We start from the raw sequence: 21,420 nt of genomic DNA on the forward strand, positions 1-21,420 counted from the left end.
TCCAAGTTCATACTGTTTCAACCTAAAACTGATAAGTAAACACCAATTCTGACCTCTATTCCCCACTAGTTACATCTCCTCTTTATCTCCTGAATTTCTCCACTGATCTTATCACTTCTTAGGAGCCCTGCGATTGTAATCTCCATGGCCTTTCCTTTCCCAGAAAGTGATACTGCACCAGGCCCCCATGTTTTACTGTCTTAACAATTTAGCACTATGTTTTGTTTTACTCTATTAGATACTAATTTTTCCTCCAATCTCCTGTTTCCCTGACAGGCCAATCTCTTGCTTTTTATCACCTCATCCTAGCTATAATCATTAGCCTCTCCTTTCAAAGGAGAGTAGGTATCCCTTTTTCTGACATTTGTAATTCAACACCCCCTTCCTGCCCTCAAGACCATCACCACAACCCTAGGTCTCCATCCCTAAGCCCTCATCCTCCTGAGTATGGCCTCTTCCTTTCCAGAGTTTGTCAACATCAGTTTAGCCAAGCTGAGATTGTACCCTGAAGGCAAAGGCTATCTCCCCTCCCCACAACACTCCCCCCACCCCCACCCCGCACCGTTCTGCAAAACTACAAGTCTCCCACCTGCCCTGGCTTTCTCTCCTTTACCCTTAGATCCATCTGCATCCCGCCCTGCCGGTTCCCCCCATGCCCCCAGCCCCATATCTCTCCTTCTACTCGCCCTCGCTCCCCTTCCCCACTCCTGAACGCACCTCCTCTCCTGGGCCTTACCCGTAACCCTGACACCGAGAAGGCCCTGCCAGCAGCCTCACGGGGTCTCTCCTCCGGGCTTCCTCGGCTCTTCAGTAACTGTCCCCACGCCCCTCTCCCTCCAGGGCCCCGCGCGCCGCCCAGAGCCCCCTCCCCGATTAAGCTCCCGCTGTCACTTGGCCTCTCATCCACAAGATGGCGGAGCTGTTGCCCCCACCCCCGGGTCCTCTCCGCAACCCCCTCCCGCCTCCCTGGAGCTCTCCCGTCCCGTCCCTTCAGCTGCCCCCGCCGCGGGCCTCGGCCCAGGGTCCTGCTGCCCCCTCCCGCAGACGGGCGGCCCAGGCCCGAGCCTCAGCGACGCCGCCAACGCCACAGCCTCCACCGCTCCCCGGCCTGAGCCTTCTCCTCACCATAAACTTGAGCGCTTTTTCCTGCAGCACCGCCTCGGCTGGGTCCATAATCGCCGGGGGCCACTGGGTCTGCACTCCGCCGGGGCCGCCCCCTTGGTGCCAGGCCGGGCCGCAGCCAACGCAGCGCCCGGATCCGCCTCCTCTTCCTTCCCCCGCCCCCTCTTACCTCTCAGGCTCCGGCAGGGGGCCAGGGAGGACCCGCTGCTCCGTGCACTTGCGTGAGCCCACTGGCTCACGGGATTTGTAGTGCTGGAGTTTCCCGCGGCAAAAAGTGGAGCCCAGTCGCGAACCGCAATTCCCGCAGTTCACTGCGGCACGGTCACGGTGGCCAAAAGGCAAATCTAGACAACTCGCCATCAAGTAGAGAAAAATCGGCTGATGGGAATCGTAGTTTACAGCCTCTACGGATGGGAAACGGGAGGGGGCACGGGTGTCTCCGTGGTTACCGAGCGACGCCAGTGGCGGCTTGCCTGGCATTTGATATCAAGATGGCGACGATTGCCTCACCTGTAGCCTAAACACTAGAAAAAACTGAGAGGACCCAGAGGTCCTGGCAGCACCTCACGGACCTATGCACATTTCAAGGTCCTTCTAACTTATGACCTCACACTTCCCCTGAGGACCTTATTCTACTCCCATAAGAAGTCAGAGCCAGAGAGAACTCGCGTCAGGAAATTCTTGGGTATTTAGCACTCAGAAGGCATGACCTGTTACTGCTAACCTGGGATTTAAGCCCTGCATTAAGTGTCAAAAAGTGCTTACAAAATGCCTTCAGTGGTGGGATATAATGACCATCCAACAAATAAAGCTTGGAAGTATTTCGTTTGTCCTGGAAAGGGACAGTAGGATTTTAGATTGGGTCTGCCATAGGTGGAAAAAAACACTGGGGTTGAGCTAAAAGTGATAGGTTAGTACAGAATATCCGAACTGATAAAATACGTGAATTAGGAAAATGCCTTTCCACTTACAGGAAAAATTTCCATTGTAAACTATTTTATTCATCTGTTCAACAATAAGCACATAACTGTGTCCAGACATCATCCTAAGAAATGGAGATTCACTGGTAAACATGATAGACCCAGTTTTGTGGAGCTCACATTTCTAGTACTTTGATATGTTATCCTCATTGTCTCTCTGTCCACAGACCTCAGCACAATACTTAACACATGATAGGCTTTCAGTTAATAAAGTTCTACTCTTGAATTTTAAAAAGTTCTATACAAGTGCAAAATGGAGAAAACTTACAAACTCATTCACATGGATACTATCCGGAAGTTTTCACAGGACTAACGCGGTATGTGACGCAATTGCCAGAAATGCTGAAAGAGTTCTAGGCAGCTTGAAGCACAATGTCTGGGGGAAGAGAGGCTCGTGGTCTTTGTTTTGAAGCAGTCAGACCACACCTGGAATACTTGGTTCAGTTATGGGTACCATGTCCTGCAAAACATCATATGCAGCAGCATAGACAAGACCAGGATGACCAAGGGAGAAAACATTGGTAGATGCTTACTGTGAAGGGAAAAAAAAAAAAAAAAAAGAGCCCTTAGGAATAACATGACAACTAAATTCAAGTGTTTGAAAGTATCAAAAGATGGGGGCACCTGGGTGGCTCAGTAGGTTAAGCATCCGCTTCGGCTCAGGTTACGATCTCACGGTTCGGTTCGTGAGTTTGAGCCCCGCATTGGGCTCTGTGCTGACAGCTCAGAGCCAGGAGCCTGCTTCTGATTCCGTGTTTCCCCCTCTCTCTGCCCCTCCCCTATTCATGCTCTGTCTCTCTTGGTCTCTCAAAAATAAATAAAAAGTAAAAAAACAAAAAAGTATCAAAAGGCACATGTAGGTAGCATATGACAATAATAACAGCTATCACTTTATTGGCTCTTTGTGCCAGGCTTTGTCCTAGGAATTTTATATCCATAATTTTGAATATTCTTGGTAACTCTGCAAGATAGGCATTATTATTCCTAATTTACAGATGCAGAGACTGATAGAAGATAAATAACTTGCACAAGTTATACAGCAAAGTACATTGTCAGAATTCTAACCCAAGTCCTCCTGACCGCAAGACCTGTGCTATTTTCCCTGAACCACACTGCAGAGCCATAGGACTCAGACTCAGCTTTCTAGTAATCAGAGCTGTACTGACAGAGGAATGGACCACCCCATTCCTGAAAACATATAGAGGCAGGATGACTGTCTGTCATGGGTAACATCTAGAGGGTTTCAGTTTGGGTTAAGATCTTTTAAACGCTAACATTCTATTCTGTGGAGAAGTCATTCGTTTTACTTTGTTATCCATGACAGAGTATGAAAATACTGCCAGATGAGGCTGCCAGTCAGTGACACTTCGTTCAGCCACTAAAGGGAAGGATTAGTAAAACAAACCCAAGGAGTTTTCATTTGAAAGCCCAACAAGTTAGATAGTTCATATGCATACGGATTGAAGCTGGCAGGGACAGGGTACAGAAAGGGTAAATCATTTCTTGAAAGTTGACAGCTCACGGTCAGGCAAACTGAGAAATCCAAGTATACACTGCCTTGATTTTGAAGCCTCTCATATCCAAAATAGTTGAAGAGTATTTGCTGGCCTAGATGTTACGGGGCCTGGTTCTAGCCCATTCTTCCTCCAGTTAATTGTTTGACTCAAGGGCAATTAACTGAACCTCTCTAGTCCTCTCTCTTATCATCTGGAAGACAAATGTCTCTGCCAACTCTAAAATGGGTGCACTTATGAGCCTGCTTATGGTGCAGTTGCTCAAGAACACCAAATCATTAGAACCTTTTAAAGCTTCACTTTACTGAAAAATTGGATTTCCAGTATAAGATATCACACCTACTACTGGACTTAATTTCCTCCCCAATCTCCTGGTTCAGAGTACTCTTTGCTTCTTCTGGTCTATTAGTGTCTGTGTTCAGACAGTAATCTAGCAAAATGTCTTTTCCAGCCTCTACCTCCAATGTTAGTCTATTCCAGACTATCACCATCTTATTTGCTAAGTTCACTATATTCACCTCCAATCTGGTTCTCTGACTCAAGGCTCATCTCATACGGCACTATCTTTTAGGCTTCACTTTCATCCCAGTTCTTCCCTGATCAATCCTTTTCTGGCTCTCCTGTCTCCATCATTTTTGTTTAAATTCCTTTGTCTGGCTTTCCAGAACTTCACAATCTTATCCAGTCCCCTTGCCAACCTGACTTCCCACTTTGGTTTCATATGCCCCTCTGTTCCAATCAGACATCTCTCCTACACACCTGTTCAGCATACTCCTGCCTCCTGGCCTTGGCTTGTGATAATCATTTCAGACTTCTACAAGTCTTCCCTTTCTCCCTCTTTCCAACTCATCTTTCAAGGTCTAGTTTTACAAATAGTTGTCTTGTTAATTGTCCTCTTTTAGCGCAGAGCTTGTTCCCTTTTCCCTCCCCACATAATAATATTTATTTATTTTTGAGAGACAAAGAGACAGAGTGTCAGTGGGGGAGGGGCAGAGAGAGAGGGAGACACAGAATCCAAAGCAAACTCCAGGCCCTGATCTGTCAGCATAGAGCCTGATGTGGGGCTCAAACCCACGAACCACAAGATCATGACCTGAGCTGAAGTTAGACACTCAAGCAAGCGACTAAGCCACACAGTCACCCTTCATGTGCTACATTTTTAATTCTATTATGTACTGTTTATATATTTCATTATACATTGTAACATGTATGTAATATTGTTTTGTTTATCTCATTATGTTTCATACTTTTTTCACCTAGTGCCTATGGTCTTAAGATCCATTCATGTTGCTATGCCTAAGCCTTTGCTTTTTTCTCATTCCATGGCATTCCCTTCTCCTATACCCAATAGGGGTCTCAGCCCTGATTACACTTAAGAGTTGTTTGAGGGGCTTTATAAAAAATAGTAATGTCTAAGCTCTATTCCCCAGGTATTCTGATTTGATAGATGTCCTTGGCCATGGTAATTGTAAAAAGGTCCCCAGGTGGTTCTAATCTGTAGCCAGATTTGAAAGCACTGCCTTGGAGTTCAGATGCCCAGTGCCTTCCTGCTGACCTCTTGCTATCCAGAGTCCCTCTCCATGCCTAACTTGTCTTCAAAACTCTAGAATTACTTCTCCTCCCATCCCCAAACCCTGTTTTCCAAGGACAGCCAATCAAAGCTCAAGGTTGATCAGAAGCAAAGTGATTCACTGATTAAAACCCCATCAATTATTTGATATCTGATAGGCTTTACTCTAAGGTCAAGACCTCCAGTGGAGGTGGGAAAGATTATTTGTATTTCAGTTGGCGGGAGAGATACTATTTTAGTTATGAGCTAAAGAGAGAGTCTTTTCCCCTTCCCCTCACTTCCTTGTTCTCATAAAAGGTCAAGGGTGGGTGACTTCTGAAAGTTTGTTGACCTCATTGGGGTTCTATATTCTTGTACCGAAGTGGAAGGAGTTACTATTAACAGTGATCCATGATCCAGATTTGGTTCCCTTTACAACTGTTATCACTGTGATAGGCCCAGGCCATCCTTATCTAAATAGAGTATTCAGTCCCCTTCATGGCAGTGGGGATGGGGTGAGATGGTTGTGGGGCCACCAGAAAGTGTTCCAGGAAAAGGCAACTGTATTTTTTTTTTTTTACAAATAGTTTCAAATAGTTTATTGTCAAATTAGTTTCCACATAACACCCAGTGCTCATCCCCACAAGTGTCCTTCTCCATGCCCATCCCTCCTCCCCCCCACATCCATCAGTCCTCAGTTTTTGTCAGCATTCAAGAGTCTCTCATGGTTTGCCTCTCTCCCTTTCCCCCACCATTTCCGCCCTTCTTCTCCCCCTTGTTCCTCCGTCAAGTTCCTCCTAATCCTCCTATACGTGCAAACATATGATATTTGTCCTTCTCTGCCTGACTTATTTCGCTCAGCATAACACCCTCAAGGTCCATCCATGTTGCTACACATGGCCAGATTTCATTCTTTCTCATTGCCATATAGTGTTCCATGGTATAGATAAACCACATCTTCTTGATCCATTCATCTGTAGGCAACTGTATTTTTAATGATGCATTCTGAGAACCAAAACAAAGCCAGATGACTTTAGGGCAAGGGAGGCACTAGATGAGACTGCAGAGAACAATAGCATCAGGCTCCTTAGGCAAGCCATCATTCCGCCAGCGTATTCTGGTCAGGTGAACCAGCTGACATCCTTTCAATTTTTTTCTTTTTAATGTTTATTTCTGAGAGAGAGAGAGACAGCGTGAGCAGGGGAGGGTCAGAGAGAGAGGGAGACAGAGAATCTGAAGCAGGCTCCAGGCTGTGAGCTGGCTGTCAGCACAGAACTCAATGCGGGGCTCAAACCCACGAATCGTGAGATCATGACCTGAGCCGAAGTCGGACGCTTAACCGACTGCGCCACCCAGGTGCCCCCCGGCTGACATCCTTTCAAACTAGGGTCAGTACCTGTGCCCTACCAGCAATAGGATATTTTAACTTTTATCCCACCGCCCCCCATTTGTAGGTCACATTAAGGAGTTTGGACTTTATCCTGAGGGCTGTAAGAAAAGAGACAACTGAAAATTTTTAAGCAGAGATGCAGCATGATCAGATTTGTAATTTTAGAAAATCATTTGTGGCTGGGGGCTGGGAAAAGGAGTATGAGGTTGCTGAAATCTTCCTGGGAGAGATGATGGTGGCCTGATGAGGGGGACAAACAGAAAGAAGGTAATAGATTCCAGAGATAGTGAGGAGACAGAATTTGTAGGACTTGGTGATTGATTAGATATGTCATGGATGATGTCAAAGGGATATGTCAAAGATGACTTCTAGGTATCTAGCTCAGGAAACAGGATGAATGAGGAGTGCCATTATTTGAGACAAGGAACACAATAGAAGGAATGGGGGGGGGTAGGAGGATAATCAGTTCTTATTTGGACATGTTGCTTTAAGGTGCTTGCGAGATGAGACTTCCACGTGGATTCAGATGTTGAGGAGGCAGTTGGATATTTGGAACTGAAGCTGGAGAAAAAAAACCTGGGTGGCACATAGCGATCTTCAACATACGGGTGGTAATTGCTGCACCTCCCCTGGCCTCCTTCAAAGAATGAAATCACCCAGGGCAAGTGTAAGCAGTGAAAAGAGCAGCAGGCCTAGGAAAGGTCCTTGAGATATAGGATGAGCAGAAGATGAGCTGGCCAGAGCCCAAGAAGTAACCAGAGAGGCAAGAGGAAAAGCCAGCGAGTGTGGATCTTGGTGGGAGGCAGATACCATACCACAGCACAGTGAGCTGAGTGGCTCTCAAGGGAGAGAGAAGCGATAGCACAATGGTTAGAGGTAGAAGTTGAGGGTCTAGGGAAAGTGTTCATTGTTTTGTTTAAATGAAGGGAGACTCTAGTTCAAATAAAACTGAAGAGGTATGACAGCTAAATGCAATGACTGGACTGATCGCTGATTGGACCATGGAACAATACACACATACACTGACAACCAAAAGAGAAAACAGCTATATAAGACACTAGTGGGACAATCAGGGAAAACTGAATATAGGCTGTATATTAGATAATAGTATCATATGAGTGTTAAATTTCTTGGGTGTGAGAATTAGAAAATCAGAAAAGGCCCCAGTCCTTAGGCTATATGCTAAAATATTTAGGATGAAACGTTATGATGTCTGCCACTAACTCTCAAATGGTTTAAGAAAAAAAAAAGTGTGTGTGTGTGTGTGTGTGTGTGTGTGTGTGTGTGTGAAGGAGAGAGGGAGAGAATTGAAGCAAATGTGGCAAAATGTTAGTAATCAATGGATCTAGGTGAAGGGTTATGGGTATTCATTGTACCTACCCATTCTTACTTTTCTGAAGGTTTGAAATTTCCCTAAATAAAAACTTAGGGAATGAAATGAAGCAAGACTTGAGCATATTTAAATGCTGATGGAAAAGACACATTAGAGAGAAAGGTTGAAGATAAAAGACAGAGAGAGAGATAATGATGGAGCCTGGTCCTGAGCAGGTAAGACAAAATGAGATCCGGATGGAAAGATTTAGCCTCCTGTGACAGAAAGGAAGGATGAGAGTATGAGTGCAGAATCAAGTTGAGTATAAAGCTGGAAGAGAAACATCAAGGACGTGCCCTTCTGCTGGATGTTGGAATAGGCAACTAGCAGTGTTTGCCACATAAAGAAATGAGATTTTTGTATTTTCTGCTCTTTGAGATTTTGTTATCCTTTTTCTTTCATTCATTAGTGCAAACAAAAAGCAGCTTTTCTTAGATTAGATGAATGCTGTTCTAGACCGGTGATTCTCAGCTGGGGGCGATTTAGTTCCCCAGAAGATATTTAGCAATATTTGTACTCTGAGCTTACACAGCAGGAGGATGCTGTAGAGGACACAGGACATCGGACCTTTTTTAAGGATACATTCTAGAAATCCAGTAAAACGGTTCTGCTATACCTCACTGGTAACTGTGAACTGGGGCAAGTTACCTGACCTCTCTATGCCTCAATCAGTGAAATGGGGACCACAATATTTCCTATTTCATTGGACTGCTCTGAGCATTCGTAGAAAATCCTTAGAACATTACCTGGCAATAGCAAGTATTCAATAACTGTTAGCAACTAACAGGTCTAAATTCCCATAATTTGCATAAACAGTACCATCAAGATGGGCTCAATTTATTTGCACCTTCTCCTTCCCAAACAATTTAGTCTTAAAAGCATTATGTAGGGGGTGCCCGGCTGGCTCAATCCCTTAAGCATACAACTTCAGCTCAGGTTATGATCTCATGGCTTATGAATTTGAGCCCCACAGCGGGCTCTCTGCTGTCAGCACAGAGCCTGCTTCGAATCCTTTGTCCCCTTCTCTCTCTGCCCCTCCCCAGCTCATTCTCTTCCACTCTCCCTCTCTCTCCCTCCCTCTCTCTTTCTCTCTCAAAATAAATGAACTTTAAAAAAAAAAAAAAAGCATTCTGTAGGGCAGGACAAGTTTGATGTCTGTGCTGAGAGATGGTCCGGCATGGGCTACTGGAGCCCAAGTGGCATGGTAAGGGTATCCGTGTGGAGGAAGAAGCTAGCAGCAGGGATGGAAGATTGGCTACATACATACATACGCATGTACATTCCCTAGCTCTGCCCACTGACAGCGTCTTGGAGCAGCAATACACAATAGCAATGAGTACATGTAACACCCAGATCTTAGCTTCTAAGTGTCACTCTCCACTAAAAGAAATCAATACTCCTCAGATAAATGGCTGATTCCAGGGCGGGGGCAAGGAAAGTACAAGATGAGCCCAGAACATTTTGTGCCAACGCAAGGAAGTGCCCAAAGAGTGAGTAGCAGGGATATGTCAGAAGGACACATCATTTCGTAGTATTTCCTCCCCCAAATACTTCATGACTTGAAAAAGAAAAGGGTAACTTCACAAGTGGAGAAGCCCGGCAAACAAACCTTTAACCAACTGATCAGACTAAACATCATTAGGAATGGGGCAAATCGAAATTGTGCACCCCAGACAGAACGCAATGAGAAAAACAAAGAACAAAACTCACCTCCAATAATTCCAATAATTCTTGCCTCCTGGTATTCACATTCCTCCTATTCTGAATAGAGCTGACTTGTGTGACCAATAGGATGTGGCACAAAATCGGGGCACCTGGGTGGCTCAGTTGGTTAAGCATCTGGCTTTGGCTCAGGTCATGATCTCGCGGTTGGTGGGTTTGAGCCCCGTGTCGGGCTCTGTGCTCACAGCTTGGAACCTGGAGCCTGCTTCGGATTCTGTGTCTCCCTCTCTCTGTGCCCCTCCCCCGCTTGCACTCTGTCTCTTTTTCTCTCTAAAAAATAAATAAACATTAAAAATTTTTAAAAAGAGATATTGCACAAATGATGGAGGGTGATTCTCAAGGCTAGGTTATAAAAGCTCTTGTGTTTTCTGCCTTACTCACTTGAATCACTTGGTCTAGGGGAAATAGGCTATGTTGTGAGAACTCTCAAGCAGCCCTATGGAAAGGGCCACATGACAAGAAACAGAAGGCTTCCATCAAGGGTCAGCAGCAAGTAGCCAGTAATGTATGTGAGCCATCATGGAGAGGTCCAATAGCCCCAGTTAAGCCCTTAGATGACTATGGCCCCAGCCAACATCTTGACTACACCCTCATGGAGACACTGGGTGGAAGACTCAGCTAGAGGTGTTCCTGAATTCCTGACCCAAGTAAGATAATAAATGTTTGTTGTTGTTTTAAGCTCTTAAGTTTTGGGGTTATTTGTTATGCAGCAATATATAACTAATACAGATTCTCCTATAGATAGTTCAACACCAGCATCTAATTGCGTTGATAGTATCTCTTTGATTAACAGTTGTATCCTAAACAGACAAAAAGAGTATTCTCTTTGGTTATAAAAAGATACTTTATCTACTGGCTGCATATTTTTTTCTCAATTTGGGAGTTAATCAGCCTTTTGTACTGACAAAGCTATCTTTCCCATGATCTCTTTGCTTAGATTTGTTAGACTCTTGCCAAGAGTATTTACCACATTTCATTTTGTAGCTTTCAGCTGAAGTTTATATAGGAGGCTTTCTCCTTCACTGGCCTTTGTCTAGATCCCATCACCTCCATGCCTTCAGGTCAATGGCTGCTGTCATTTCCCAGACATTTACATTATCTGAAGCTAGCTTTCATTTGACTTCCCTTCCCTCCCCAAAAAAGCCATTTGAGAAAAAGGTGATCAGGACCAGGAACAGTTCGTTCAGTGAGTATTAAACACTCTCTATATCTTTATTTCTCTATACATAGATAGATAAGAGTTGGGCTATGCCTTCAAGAAGTTTCCTGTTTGGTAAAGGAAACAAAACAGAAACACATATACATACTAACCAGGGCTCTCTTGGTGATAGTATGGGCCTGTATATCAGGATTCTGGCACAGATAAATCTGATTAATTTGAGGAAGTCTTAATTAAGGGCCTATTTTTCAAAGGTGTGGGCAGGATTTATGGAGACCAGCAAGGGATAGTATATGCCTGTGGGCTAGCATAGGAGAGACCATACCATGCCTAGGCCTGGAGAGTTGAGGTGAGGAAGTGGTTACAAAGATACCGAAGAGGTCGCGTTGGGGTAAGAACCATTGACAATATCTGTGACCTTCACAAGGGGATGCAGGCCTTCCACGGTAACTCAGTGGAGAGGGATATAGAATGATTCATATCTCAGCATCACTCTCCTCCAGGCCTCTAATCTTCTTATATTTCCTGTTGGCCAAACAGGAACCAGAGGGCAAGATGCAGTTCCCCTAGTAGGGCGGGAAAGGATGAGACAGTCTCGGGAAGGGCAAATAGAAGACCTCAGCATGGGACTGCTTTGGGGGTGGATGAGATCTGGGATCTGGGCAGGTGACAGGCCAGGGCAGATCATTCAGGGAGGCCCCAGGGGAAAAAAACGCAGGGGGTACTTTCAGCTGGAAGGAACTTCCACTTGGGGCACATTATTAGGCTAACAGTGAACAACCCAGACGGCCAGGCTGTCAGCCCCAAAGAGGTCTGGGATCATACTAGGACACGGGGTAGCAGAAAGGCAGACCTTTAATGTCAAGAAACTGTCCCTTAAATCAAATGCCGTCTCCTCCATGTATGAAGAGACCATTTTTGAGGGAACAACTCTGGGGATGGGTGGGAGTGTAAAGGACGGTGCCACGACAGCTCTACTAAAGGGTCTGGCCTTCCTATCCCAGAATTTGCATCTTCTTGGGGTTCTCCCATAATCCTCTCTGCTACCTCCACTGCACCTGGATCCTAGGAGCCCTTTTCTCACTGGCCCAAATGCAGATGGAACCCATTTGACTTGGTATGTCCTTTCCACAAATATAATAGGCTGACATTTAAAATTTATTTTAAAAAGGCAGCATATTTCTTCAGAAGCAATGACAAAACAACCGAGAAAAACACCCAGAAGTAAACACACACACACAAAGAAAGAAAAGGGGAAAAAGGCATAATGTATGTGTACAGGTGGGTGTGTATTTAACTTTTAATTATGTAAACTTTCAAACATATACAAAGGTAAGGAGAAGAATATAATGAACTCTTTTCACTCATTAGTCAGCATCAAAAATATTGACGTATTGAAAGAGGACTTTACCTCCATTTTGACCTTCAACTTTCTGAGTGCTTCTTTCCAGCTTCTCTCTTAACGCGGGCAAAAGACCCTGCGGGCAAAGCATGTGATAGGAACTGAAACCATGCCTTCAAGCATGCCCTTCAAGAACTGCCCTGAGTGAGCAAGACTCTGCCTGTGATTGACCTTAAACTAATGATCCTCCTGACCTCACTGCCCACCAGCATGGACCCACCCACTTTTGTCCCACACTTTCCTTATACAAACCTGGGAGTGTTCAGCACTGTGGAGAGTCTTTGAGACATTAGCCCACTCTTCCCAGTGTTGGCCTCTGTGAAACAAATCCCTTTCTTGTTTCACCTCCACTAATCTCTCTGCCTTTGGTAGCGAGTGGCTGAACTTGGTGTTTGGGACCCCAGGAGCCAGGTGCTGTGGCAACCCCTGTGTCCCGGCTACATTATGGCCATTTTTGTTTCATGTGGACCCCCCACCCACTTCTTTCCCCCTGTCCTCTAGATTATATTGATGCGAATCTCAAATATGTCTCATCAATGTATCAACAGCTTGCAGTTCATAAGGTCATAAAGTTCTATCCTGATTTCTCACCTCAGAACATTCCTGAGAACAGAATTCCTTTATCCCAAGCTAGTATCTTTCTACATTGTTATTAAATGGACACATGATTGAATGTTACTCTCCCGTCTGTCAGAGAACTGTCCCAAGCTTGTCCCAACGGTCAGAGATCAGCCGGTATAGACTTTACCCCCAGTCCCTTAGTACCTTATCTGAAATTAAGTTCGACTGGGCCTTTTTTTTTTTCTTTTCTTTTCTTTGCCTAAATCTGGCAACCCCACTCCTCCCCACCCCTGCTGCTTCCAGTACTGGCCTGAGGGTCTGCCTTATTTACAGCAGAGCCCTGGAGAAACCCTGTCCTGGTTCAGGCTTACCAGTCCAGGTTCAGCTGAACCAGGGGGACAAGATGCATAGAAAGCACTTTGCCAGGGCCCCAGCTCATGCTAGGAACTTGGTAACTGTTACAGGGTGCTGGTGTTGATGGTGGTGGTGAAGACCTGACAGAATTCTGTCAAGGACTCAGGTCCAGAGAGGACTTAACAAAGATTCATTTCTCAAAATTCAGCTTTGAGGCCTTAACTTGAATCTAAGCATGGCAGAGCAATTTTTTTTTGTTGCTGTTTGTTTTAATTTACCTTCTCCAGATGATGGGGGCTTTAACAGAAGAGATGGGGGGAAGCAAGCACGACACACCTCCATTGTCGATGGGGAGGGTGTAAGCGTGACCACATTCTACCACATGGAGATATGTGGAGGGATGTAAGGCCGGGCTTTGTTATGAGGGCTCACCTGCCAACATTCTCCCCAGTTCAGTCACATGTCAGGGAATCTGACTGAGAGAGTCCCTCATAGAAGGGGCCAGACCCTGGAAGGAAGGATGGAAAGAGCATCTGAGGATGGGCTGGGGTGGAGGGGAAAAAGGGAGGGAAGGAGCAAGCGGAAGGACGTGTTCTGCCTCCGTCTGGGGTCAGAGGACTTGTCAGACCCGCAGTGAAGTGAGCAGGAAGAGAAGCCAGATGACAGAGCCATCGAGCCACTCTGGAATCTTCACGTCTTGTGGTTGTAAACCATTTTATTCAAGTCATCAGTACTAGGTGAGAACTTGAATGGTTCACGGCCTTTGGGGCGCAGACTATGCTGCCCCTTTCCTTCAATACCGGGTTATCTATGGGTGGAGTGTTGCCTCAGGAACAAAGCGATTAGCTGCTAACAACACCCATGAGACTTCTTGATTCCAAACCACTGAGTTCCAGAGCAGAACTCCTTTGTGATGTCCCCGTGATGACTTAGAACATAGCTTAGGAACAACTCCATTGAGGGCGAACTGAAGGTTGATTCTGAAGAGTCGGTGGATTAATCCTACCTAAATATTTCTGGGACACCCTCCCCTGCAAAATCACAATGCAAGCTCACATTCTTTCCCCCTTCTCTACCTCACTAAGCAGTTGGGGTTTGTGTGGTTGAACCTTTAATATGCTGGAAGCGAGAAAGTGGTAGTCTGTTCTGTGCAGAAGAGGCACACAGAGTAGAAAGGTTCTGGTGGGAAAGAAGAGATTCTGAAGGAGAAGGAAGAGCTAAAGAACACCTAAATCAGAGAAGAAAGAATTTCTCTCTTGAGCTAAAGTAGGTCCCACCTCAGCGCCTTTACCCTTGCTATTCATACTCTCACCTAAGTCGCTCCTTTTTCCTTTCCTGACTGGTCTGCCTCACTGGGCAGGCATCAGAGCGCCCAGTTAGTCCCTTCAGAGCATTCATCATAATTTAGAATTATTACTTGCTTTCTTGTGTTTCATTTGTCTCCCCCATGTAAGTACCCTCAAAGCAGGACTCAGGTATACCTTGTTCAACATTATCTACCCAGCACCATATGTGTAGTTGTCCAATAAGTATTTGTGACAAGAATGGAAGGAAGAAGGGAGAAAGATTTTGGTGGGGAGAAGCTTCTATAAGAAGAGGTCTTTAAGCAGTGATATACTGTGGAATTTCCCTTGTTTGCTGTCCCTTTAAGAGATTAAGACTTAAATTACACTTTGGTGCTATTTAGAGTCAAATTTGTGTTAAAAAAAAAAAAGAGAGAGAGAGACTTCATGCTGGCTACACGGGTATATTCACTTTGAAAAAATTCATTGAGCTGTAACATTATTATTCTGTGCACTTTTCTGTATGTATATTACACTTAAATAAAAATTACATTAAAAAGAGGGAGAGAGGAGAGAAAAACACTGTACCAGGCCCATGTATGTAAAACCCAAAGCCAGGTGAGGAGTGGAGGGGAAGGCATAGCTGAGGGTGAGGGCCAGGGTGAATTAGAACGAAGATAGGGGAACACAGCTGGCGTGTATGAAAGACTGGAGTGATCGGGGAGAGGGGAGGCGAGGGCTGCCTATGGTCATATTGGTGGCCTGGATGCCACAGTGGAGGTTTTGGATATGGTTAGAAACTACTGGAGGCCAGTGTTCACAATTTATACCAATGGTTTCCCATGTTTGGATGCATAATCATCTGGAGCTTGTTAAACAGGAGACTCATGAGCCCCATATTCAGAGATCCTGATCAAGAAGATTGGGTGGAGGTCATGAACCAGCTTCTTAACAAGCCTCCCAGGTGATTTAGTTACAGATTGTCCATGGGGCACCTGGGTGGCTCAGTCGGTTAAGCCTCCAACTTTGGCTCAGGTCATGATCTCATGGGTCGTGGGTTTGAGCCCCGCATCAGGCTCTGTGCTGACAGCTCAGAGCCTGGAGCCTGCTTCAGATTCTGTGTCTCCCTCTCTCTCTGACCCTCCCCTGTTCATGCTGTCTCTCTCTCTCTCAGAAATAAATAAATAAATAAATAAATAAATAAATAAATAAAAACATTGAAAAAATTTAAAGACTGTCCTTAGGTCATAATTTAAGGAACATAGCACAGCTCCTCACTCTCCCATTGGGCCCAAGCTCCTGGGTTCGTGGCAGGTAGTAGTGGATTTTGATGAAGATCAAACACAGTATCAAAATGAGCATAAGTTTGAGGCTAGATGCCCTGTTTCTAGCTTAAATCAGAATTTAGATCCTGCTGTAGAAAGACACTTCTTTTGTGCTTTAAATCACTCAGTAGTTTTCGTTGGTTTTACGGTTTAACAGCACAGGCTCTAGAAACAAAACCTGGGTTCAATCCATAGAGCTACTGTTTAACTTCTCTAAGTTTCTTTCACTGTAAAATGGGGATAGATGATGGGATCTACTTCACAGACACTGAGGATTAACTAAATCGCGAAGTGAGAGCACTTAACCCAGTTCCCGGCACATGGTACATTCTCATTAAATAATAACAATGATCCTTATTCCCTTTCATTCCTCCTCTTCCAGCCCTTGCTCCCACGGTCATCTTCTCCAACACTGAGCGCTAGAAATAACTGGAGCAGACAGGTTCCAGAATACCCTGCAGCTTTCTGCCCTCTCTAGTGCCAGGGCAGCCAGGCAGGGAAAAGTCTGGCCTCCACAGACCTCTATCAGCATCTGTGTGGGAGAGCTTTCCTACGGAGGAGACTCTCCGTCTTCCCTGCCCCCCAATTTTATTAGTGCTAGGTCTCATTTATTTCATGCCCTGGATCTGGGACTCCAAATCAATTAATGAGGTGACATCGTTCTGCCTCATGAGAATATAGACCTGCTGGATTTTCTGGAGCAGGAGATTGAGAAATCAGTGAAACCAGGAAAATCCTCCAGAGGTGACAGCGGGTCAAGGGTCAGGATTACCATCTTTTTTATTCTCTTTTAGGAGCATAACAGTTGGCACCCATTCCTCATCACCCTTCCACCGATACAGCTCGAGTGCCCATGCCCCAGCATGCTAGAACTCCGACTGGACCTTCTGATCAGGCAGAGGCTAGACTTGCAGAAACACCCTCCTTCCCACGGCAGGGCTACAGCTAGCGGATATGGCAGTTTATTTGTCAATATTATTTGTTGTTAGCTTAATCGTAGGAAAATTGAAAATGTAATGCATAGCCATGAAACCCTTAAGGCTGGTTAATCTTTTTGGATTGTAACCAATGTAATTTTTATTAGCTGATCCCATCTTGATTATAATACGCAGAGCACTGGAAAAGTTGCTGAAGGCTCCAAGTCATGGTGTGCACAGGGAACAGACAGGCTCCATCATCTGCATTTTCTGCCAAGGAGACAGAAAGGGCAGAGAGGTCTGGATTGAAAGAGCTGGGTTTCAGATGTCAGTGGGAAGAGGAGAACAGTCTCTAGGATAGACACAGAAATGATTCTGGCAATCCCATTAGGAGAGGGGCTGGGCCAAGCCAGGTTGGGTCCTGTGCCTTATATGCTGGAGGCACTCAGGCCCAGCAGTGTGCTTCATGGGAACATTCAAGTAAGGACTATGGCTCAGAATTAGGAGGAAACAGAGACAAATCCAAAAGGCCATCAGCATTGGTTTATTTATGGTTGTTTGAAGAGCCCTTCTTCAGTTTTGTAGTTCAAGCACGGTAGCATCAAGAACTGGAATGGTATCTACAAATGAGAATTTGAAATGTGTAAAGGATGGTACTAACAGCCTCTCGTCCCTCGAAAACTTTGGTTTTCTGCACCAGAGAATGGGGAACAGACATTCTCATTCATTCTACTTCCCCTTCTCAGCCCTGACATATGAGAGGGTCTCCTTCTCAGCCCTGACATATGAGAGGGTCTCCTTCTCAGCTTTGGCATCCCCAGAGAAGGAAGGAGCTTTGCATTCTCTTGGGTACCTCCAAATACCCAATCTAGTAATGATCCCCTTCCAAAAGGTGAAGCTGGGGTCCAGAAACACAGGGATTCTACTGACACTTGACTGATGCCCTTGACCCCCAACCATATAGTAAATGATCCAGCAACCTATTTTAGACAAATGGGGAGCCTAGAGGCAGCACATGGGCATTTTTTCCCCTTAGCCCTTTTATGAATATAAATATTTAGTGCATGGTGTTTTGCAGAATTAAATCTCTGAGCCTAGATTAGCCTGGTAATATCATTATGTAGATACCAGGGACGAGCTACCTGTGACTGCTGTGTGTCTTCTCATTCAAAGATGCCTGTGATGGCTTGATGCACTTTCATTTGCCAGGGCAATCATTAATTGCATATGAAACAGTTGGTGTTTGGCTTTAAGGGAAGCTGATTGGGTCAGTCACCGAGTGTTTGGCTCAGTGATCTACAGCTGGCTCTTCGCTCCTGCACTCCTGCTTTCTCTTCAAAGCATTCTTACTCAGTGTTTTGGGGACCTCCTGAGGAAGAGGCAGTGAAACATAGGGGGTTTTAATCTGTGTTTTCCTTTGGGCATTATAGCTTTAATTTTAATATTTTGGATAATAAAGTGATTTTAAATTAAATTTGCGAGTCTGCCATCTGTGATTGTTTGGACTTTTTCCTCCTCTCTGGCGGGTTTTTTACTTGATTCTTCCTGAGCGTTAGCAAGAGTGGGTTGAGAACAGGTGAAACAAGAGGCAGCAGAGTAGTAGATAAGCCCAAAGAACTTAGAGAAGTGGGGAAAGGCTTTGATCCTTGGCCTCTGGCCCTGGGAGTTGGTGGGATGAGCTCAGTGCCTTGAGTCAAAATCACAAAAGTTAACTCAGATATAATAATTGCAGCTTCCTGTCATCTCCTCTTGATTTGACCCTGAGAAAGTAATTTGCCAGGGTTATGCCTCAGTTTACCCGTCTGTTAAATAGAGAAGTGATTTTCCCCACAGAGTTGCCACTACAGTTTTGACATAGTTCTTCATCAGAAAACAGCTACTGGGAGCCAGTCATTATCACTAGCTGCCGAAAGCTAACAGTGTCTGAGGGCTTTTGTGTGTTTCCATAACTGAAGTGAAATCCAAGAAATCTCTACCTAGAAGCATGTGCTTGATCTTGTCAGTGAATCCAGGAAGAAGAATTTTCTACCCTTCCAAGGGAAGTGAGGACACATTATCATCACCACTGCAGACCATGGCATTAATGAGTCAGATGACGCCACTGAACACACATATGCTGAGCAAATACCAGAAAAAATGAAAAAGCACCTGGCAGTGGGGGGTGGGGGGGTTACTATGATGAGTGGGTTGGCTAGGGAAGGTGGGATGGGGTGTCAAGGCAAGTAACTCTTTTTTTAACGGAAGGTGGCTCCTTGGAGGGGTCAAATTTTGCATTTGGAGGAAGAGAGTTTAAGGAGCACTGTGGGGAGAGTATGCACATGGGCTGTCTGAGCAGAAGCCTTACACAGAGGATAGTACAGTGATCAGGGCCTGAAGCTAAGGTGGTGACAGGAAGGAGACACATTGGGGAAGGAGGGGATAAACCAGAGGGTGAGGAAAGCTACCTCAAGTGCTCTCTGGAACAAAAATGGGCTATAAACAAATTTTTAGGAAGCTGCTAGAGGCCTGAAGTTGTGTGTAGGTCAGAGGCATTGTTAGCACGAGAGTGATTTCCTTTACATCTATCTGTTCTTTCCCCACAGTCTCCCCTCTTTCACCTCCAAATTCTGCTTTCATCAGATCCAGGTGGGGCTCCCAGCCACTTCCGTACACAGAGAAGGGCCAAAATCACTGCTGCACGGGTGAGAAGGCAAAGGTTCATGAAATGACCTTGAAGGTCAGAGAGGCAATATCCATGATTCTGAGCAGGATGGAAGCTCAGTAAACAGTATTTATCATGTTTTTAAGACCTCATATGAGCATCCTTTGTCCCACATGGCGCTTAGACTAAGAGATAAGCTTGGAATCTCAATCAATCTGTCTCTCTCTCTCTCTCTCTCTCTCACACACACACACACACACACACACACACACTGTCTCTCACCTCTTCCTCTCTCCTCTCCAAAATCCCTGGTTCTACTAAATGCAACCTAGTATCCCCCCAAATAGTAGAAAACAACCCCAACAAGTGCCTATGAAAAAAGCCTTTAAGACTCATGAATATTTAGCTCGTCCTCATGTAAAATATATGACTTTGTGTAAGGATCAGGCGAACGAGGTGCATGATTTTTTTCTGATTTATGGGCCTGGAGACGGATTATTCATAGCAGAGCAGCTGTGTGGAAAGATTCATCCGCTGCAAAATGTGATTGTACATCAGGCAGTGTGTGGGAACGGAGCTATGACTAATGGCTGCTTTACATATAAATGAGAAGGTTTGTGCTAGGAACTGTAAAAAAATACAATCACTCAGCTGACGGGCAGGCTCCTTATCGTGGGTGCAGGAGAGGGACCACAGGAGAGGCAGGCAAATGAATGCCTTGCCCTGAAAAGCCAGGTGGGGGGAAGAGTCAGGGATGGAAGGAACTGGGAGGAGCAGCTGGCTCTCCTGATCTGGCCGCAGTCAGCCTCAGTGTTTGTCACTCCATCTCCAGGGCCCTGGGCCCTGCTGTGACCTCTGAGAGCCTGTCAGGGCAGAAATGTGGCCCAATGGAAGTAGCTGCATCGCCAGTACATCCAGGGGTGATGACCGGGCCCCGAACTCTCCAGAGCTTGGTGTTCGGCTGCTGAAGATTCAGGTCTATTTCAGAAGTCAGCACGGGATTCATCTGGGTAATGCTCGGAAGAGAAAAATTGTGCAAATCTGAGATTTCCCTCTGCCACTCCTCACGTCTCTCTCGCTTTCCCCTGTTCATCTCTCTCCTCTCTTGTAGCTGAGACAGGCTGTCTAGACACTGCAGATGTGGACAGATGTTGGGTCTGTAATTTATAACAACGGCCTCCAGAAGGCAATTCCAATTTGTTTCGGTAAGGCTTTGAGTTACAGGCAGAAAAAATATCCTGTAAATACCGTTGACTTACATGGTAAGTACACCAAGGGTTTACTTAGTGAACAACCACTAACTACAGCATAATTACATATCCCTGCAGATTACCAGAGAATTTAATGACACTGAGCAGGTAATGACCACCAAAACCAAGTTCCTGGTTGCAGGGGCGGGTGGTGATGGGGGTGGGGGGCCTGGAGAGCAAGGGAGTTGAGCCATACTTAAGAGGAATTTATGCTTATTTCTCCAAGTCATCAATTAGTCTTCATTTTGAGGGCCTTTATCTACATGTCAGACATCTCCTCGCTATCAGTTGAACTCCAAGCAGGTTGGATCCTCTTTGTTGCTTTCCGCTGATACGGTTTTAAACCATGTGTTATCTGTAGGTACTCACAAGGCCCTCGGTCAAGCCAGGAGGCTGGAAAATTGTCTGTGCTGTTATCATAATGGGTCATGCACTCAGCAGCAGGGTTGAGCTACACTGACCCATTCTTTCTCCTGTTGGCCGATGGCTAAACAGCTGTCCAGGCTAATAGTGGAGGGGACTTGCCCACCCAAGATCAAGCTAATCCTCATGGGGACTAAATTTTGATCTGGTAATTATAATGGGAAATGGAAAGGTGCATTTCTAGAATAGCGTTTCAAGAAACTCAGAATGGCTCTTACTATCATCTGGAGTCGTGTGCATATAGGGGAACAGGACGCTAATAATAAAGGTAGCACACAGAGAAGTTCACTAATCTGGCCATGATCAGAGCCTGTTGGTAGCAGAAGCCAAATTTGCACTTGGGGTCTGCCATCCCTGAGAACTCTGACCAGCTGGTTCCTCTGGGATTAGGGGATCAGAGCTGGCCAGCAGCTGGGGAGCTCAGGCTTCCCTGGGTATATAAGGTTGCAGCTGAAA

General features: G+C 45.5%; 1 protein-coding gene across 4 annotated transcripts in view; it reads right to left on the minus strand.

The window, feature by feature from the left end:
• The window catches only part of BTRC (beta-transducin repeat containing E3 ubiquitin protein ligase), a 175,426-nt gene extending 174,160 nt beyond the window's left edge, over positions 1-1,266 (minus strand). For all 4 annotated transcript variants that reach the window (XM_039249240.1, XM_039249239.1, XM_039249238.1 and 1 more), the window contains exon 1: positions 1,126-1,266. In XM_039249240.1, coding sequence (XP_039105171.1) covers positions 1,126-1,173 — 48 coding nt within the window. In that variant the 5' untranslated portion in view covers positions 1,174-1,266. The remainder of the gene's footprint in view (positions 1-1,125) is intronic.
• Between the last annotated feature and the right edge of the window lie 20,154 nt (positions 1,267-21,420).

This window comes from Hyaena hyaena, unplaced genomic scaffold, assembly GCF_003009895.1.
Source record: "Hyaena hyaena isolate Hyena2069 unplaced genomic scaffold, ASM300989v1 scaffold_331, whole genome shotgun sequence".
Classification (NCBI taxonomy): Eukaryota; Metazoa; Chordata; class Mammalia; order Carnivora; family Hyaenidae; genus Hyaena; species Hyaena hyaena.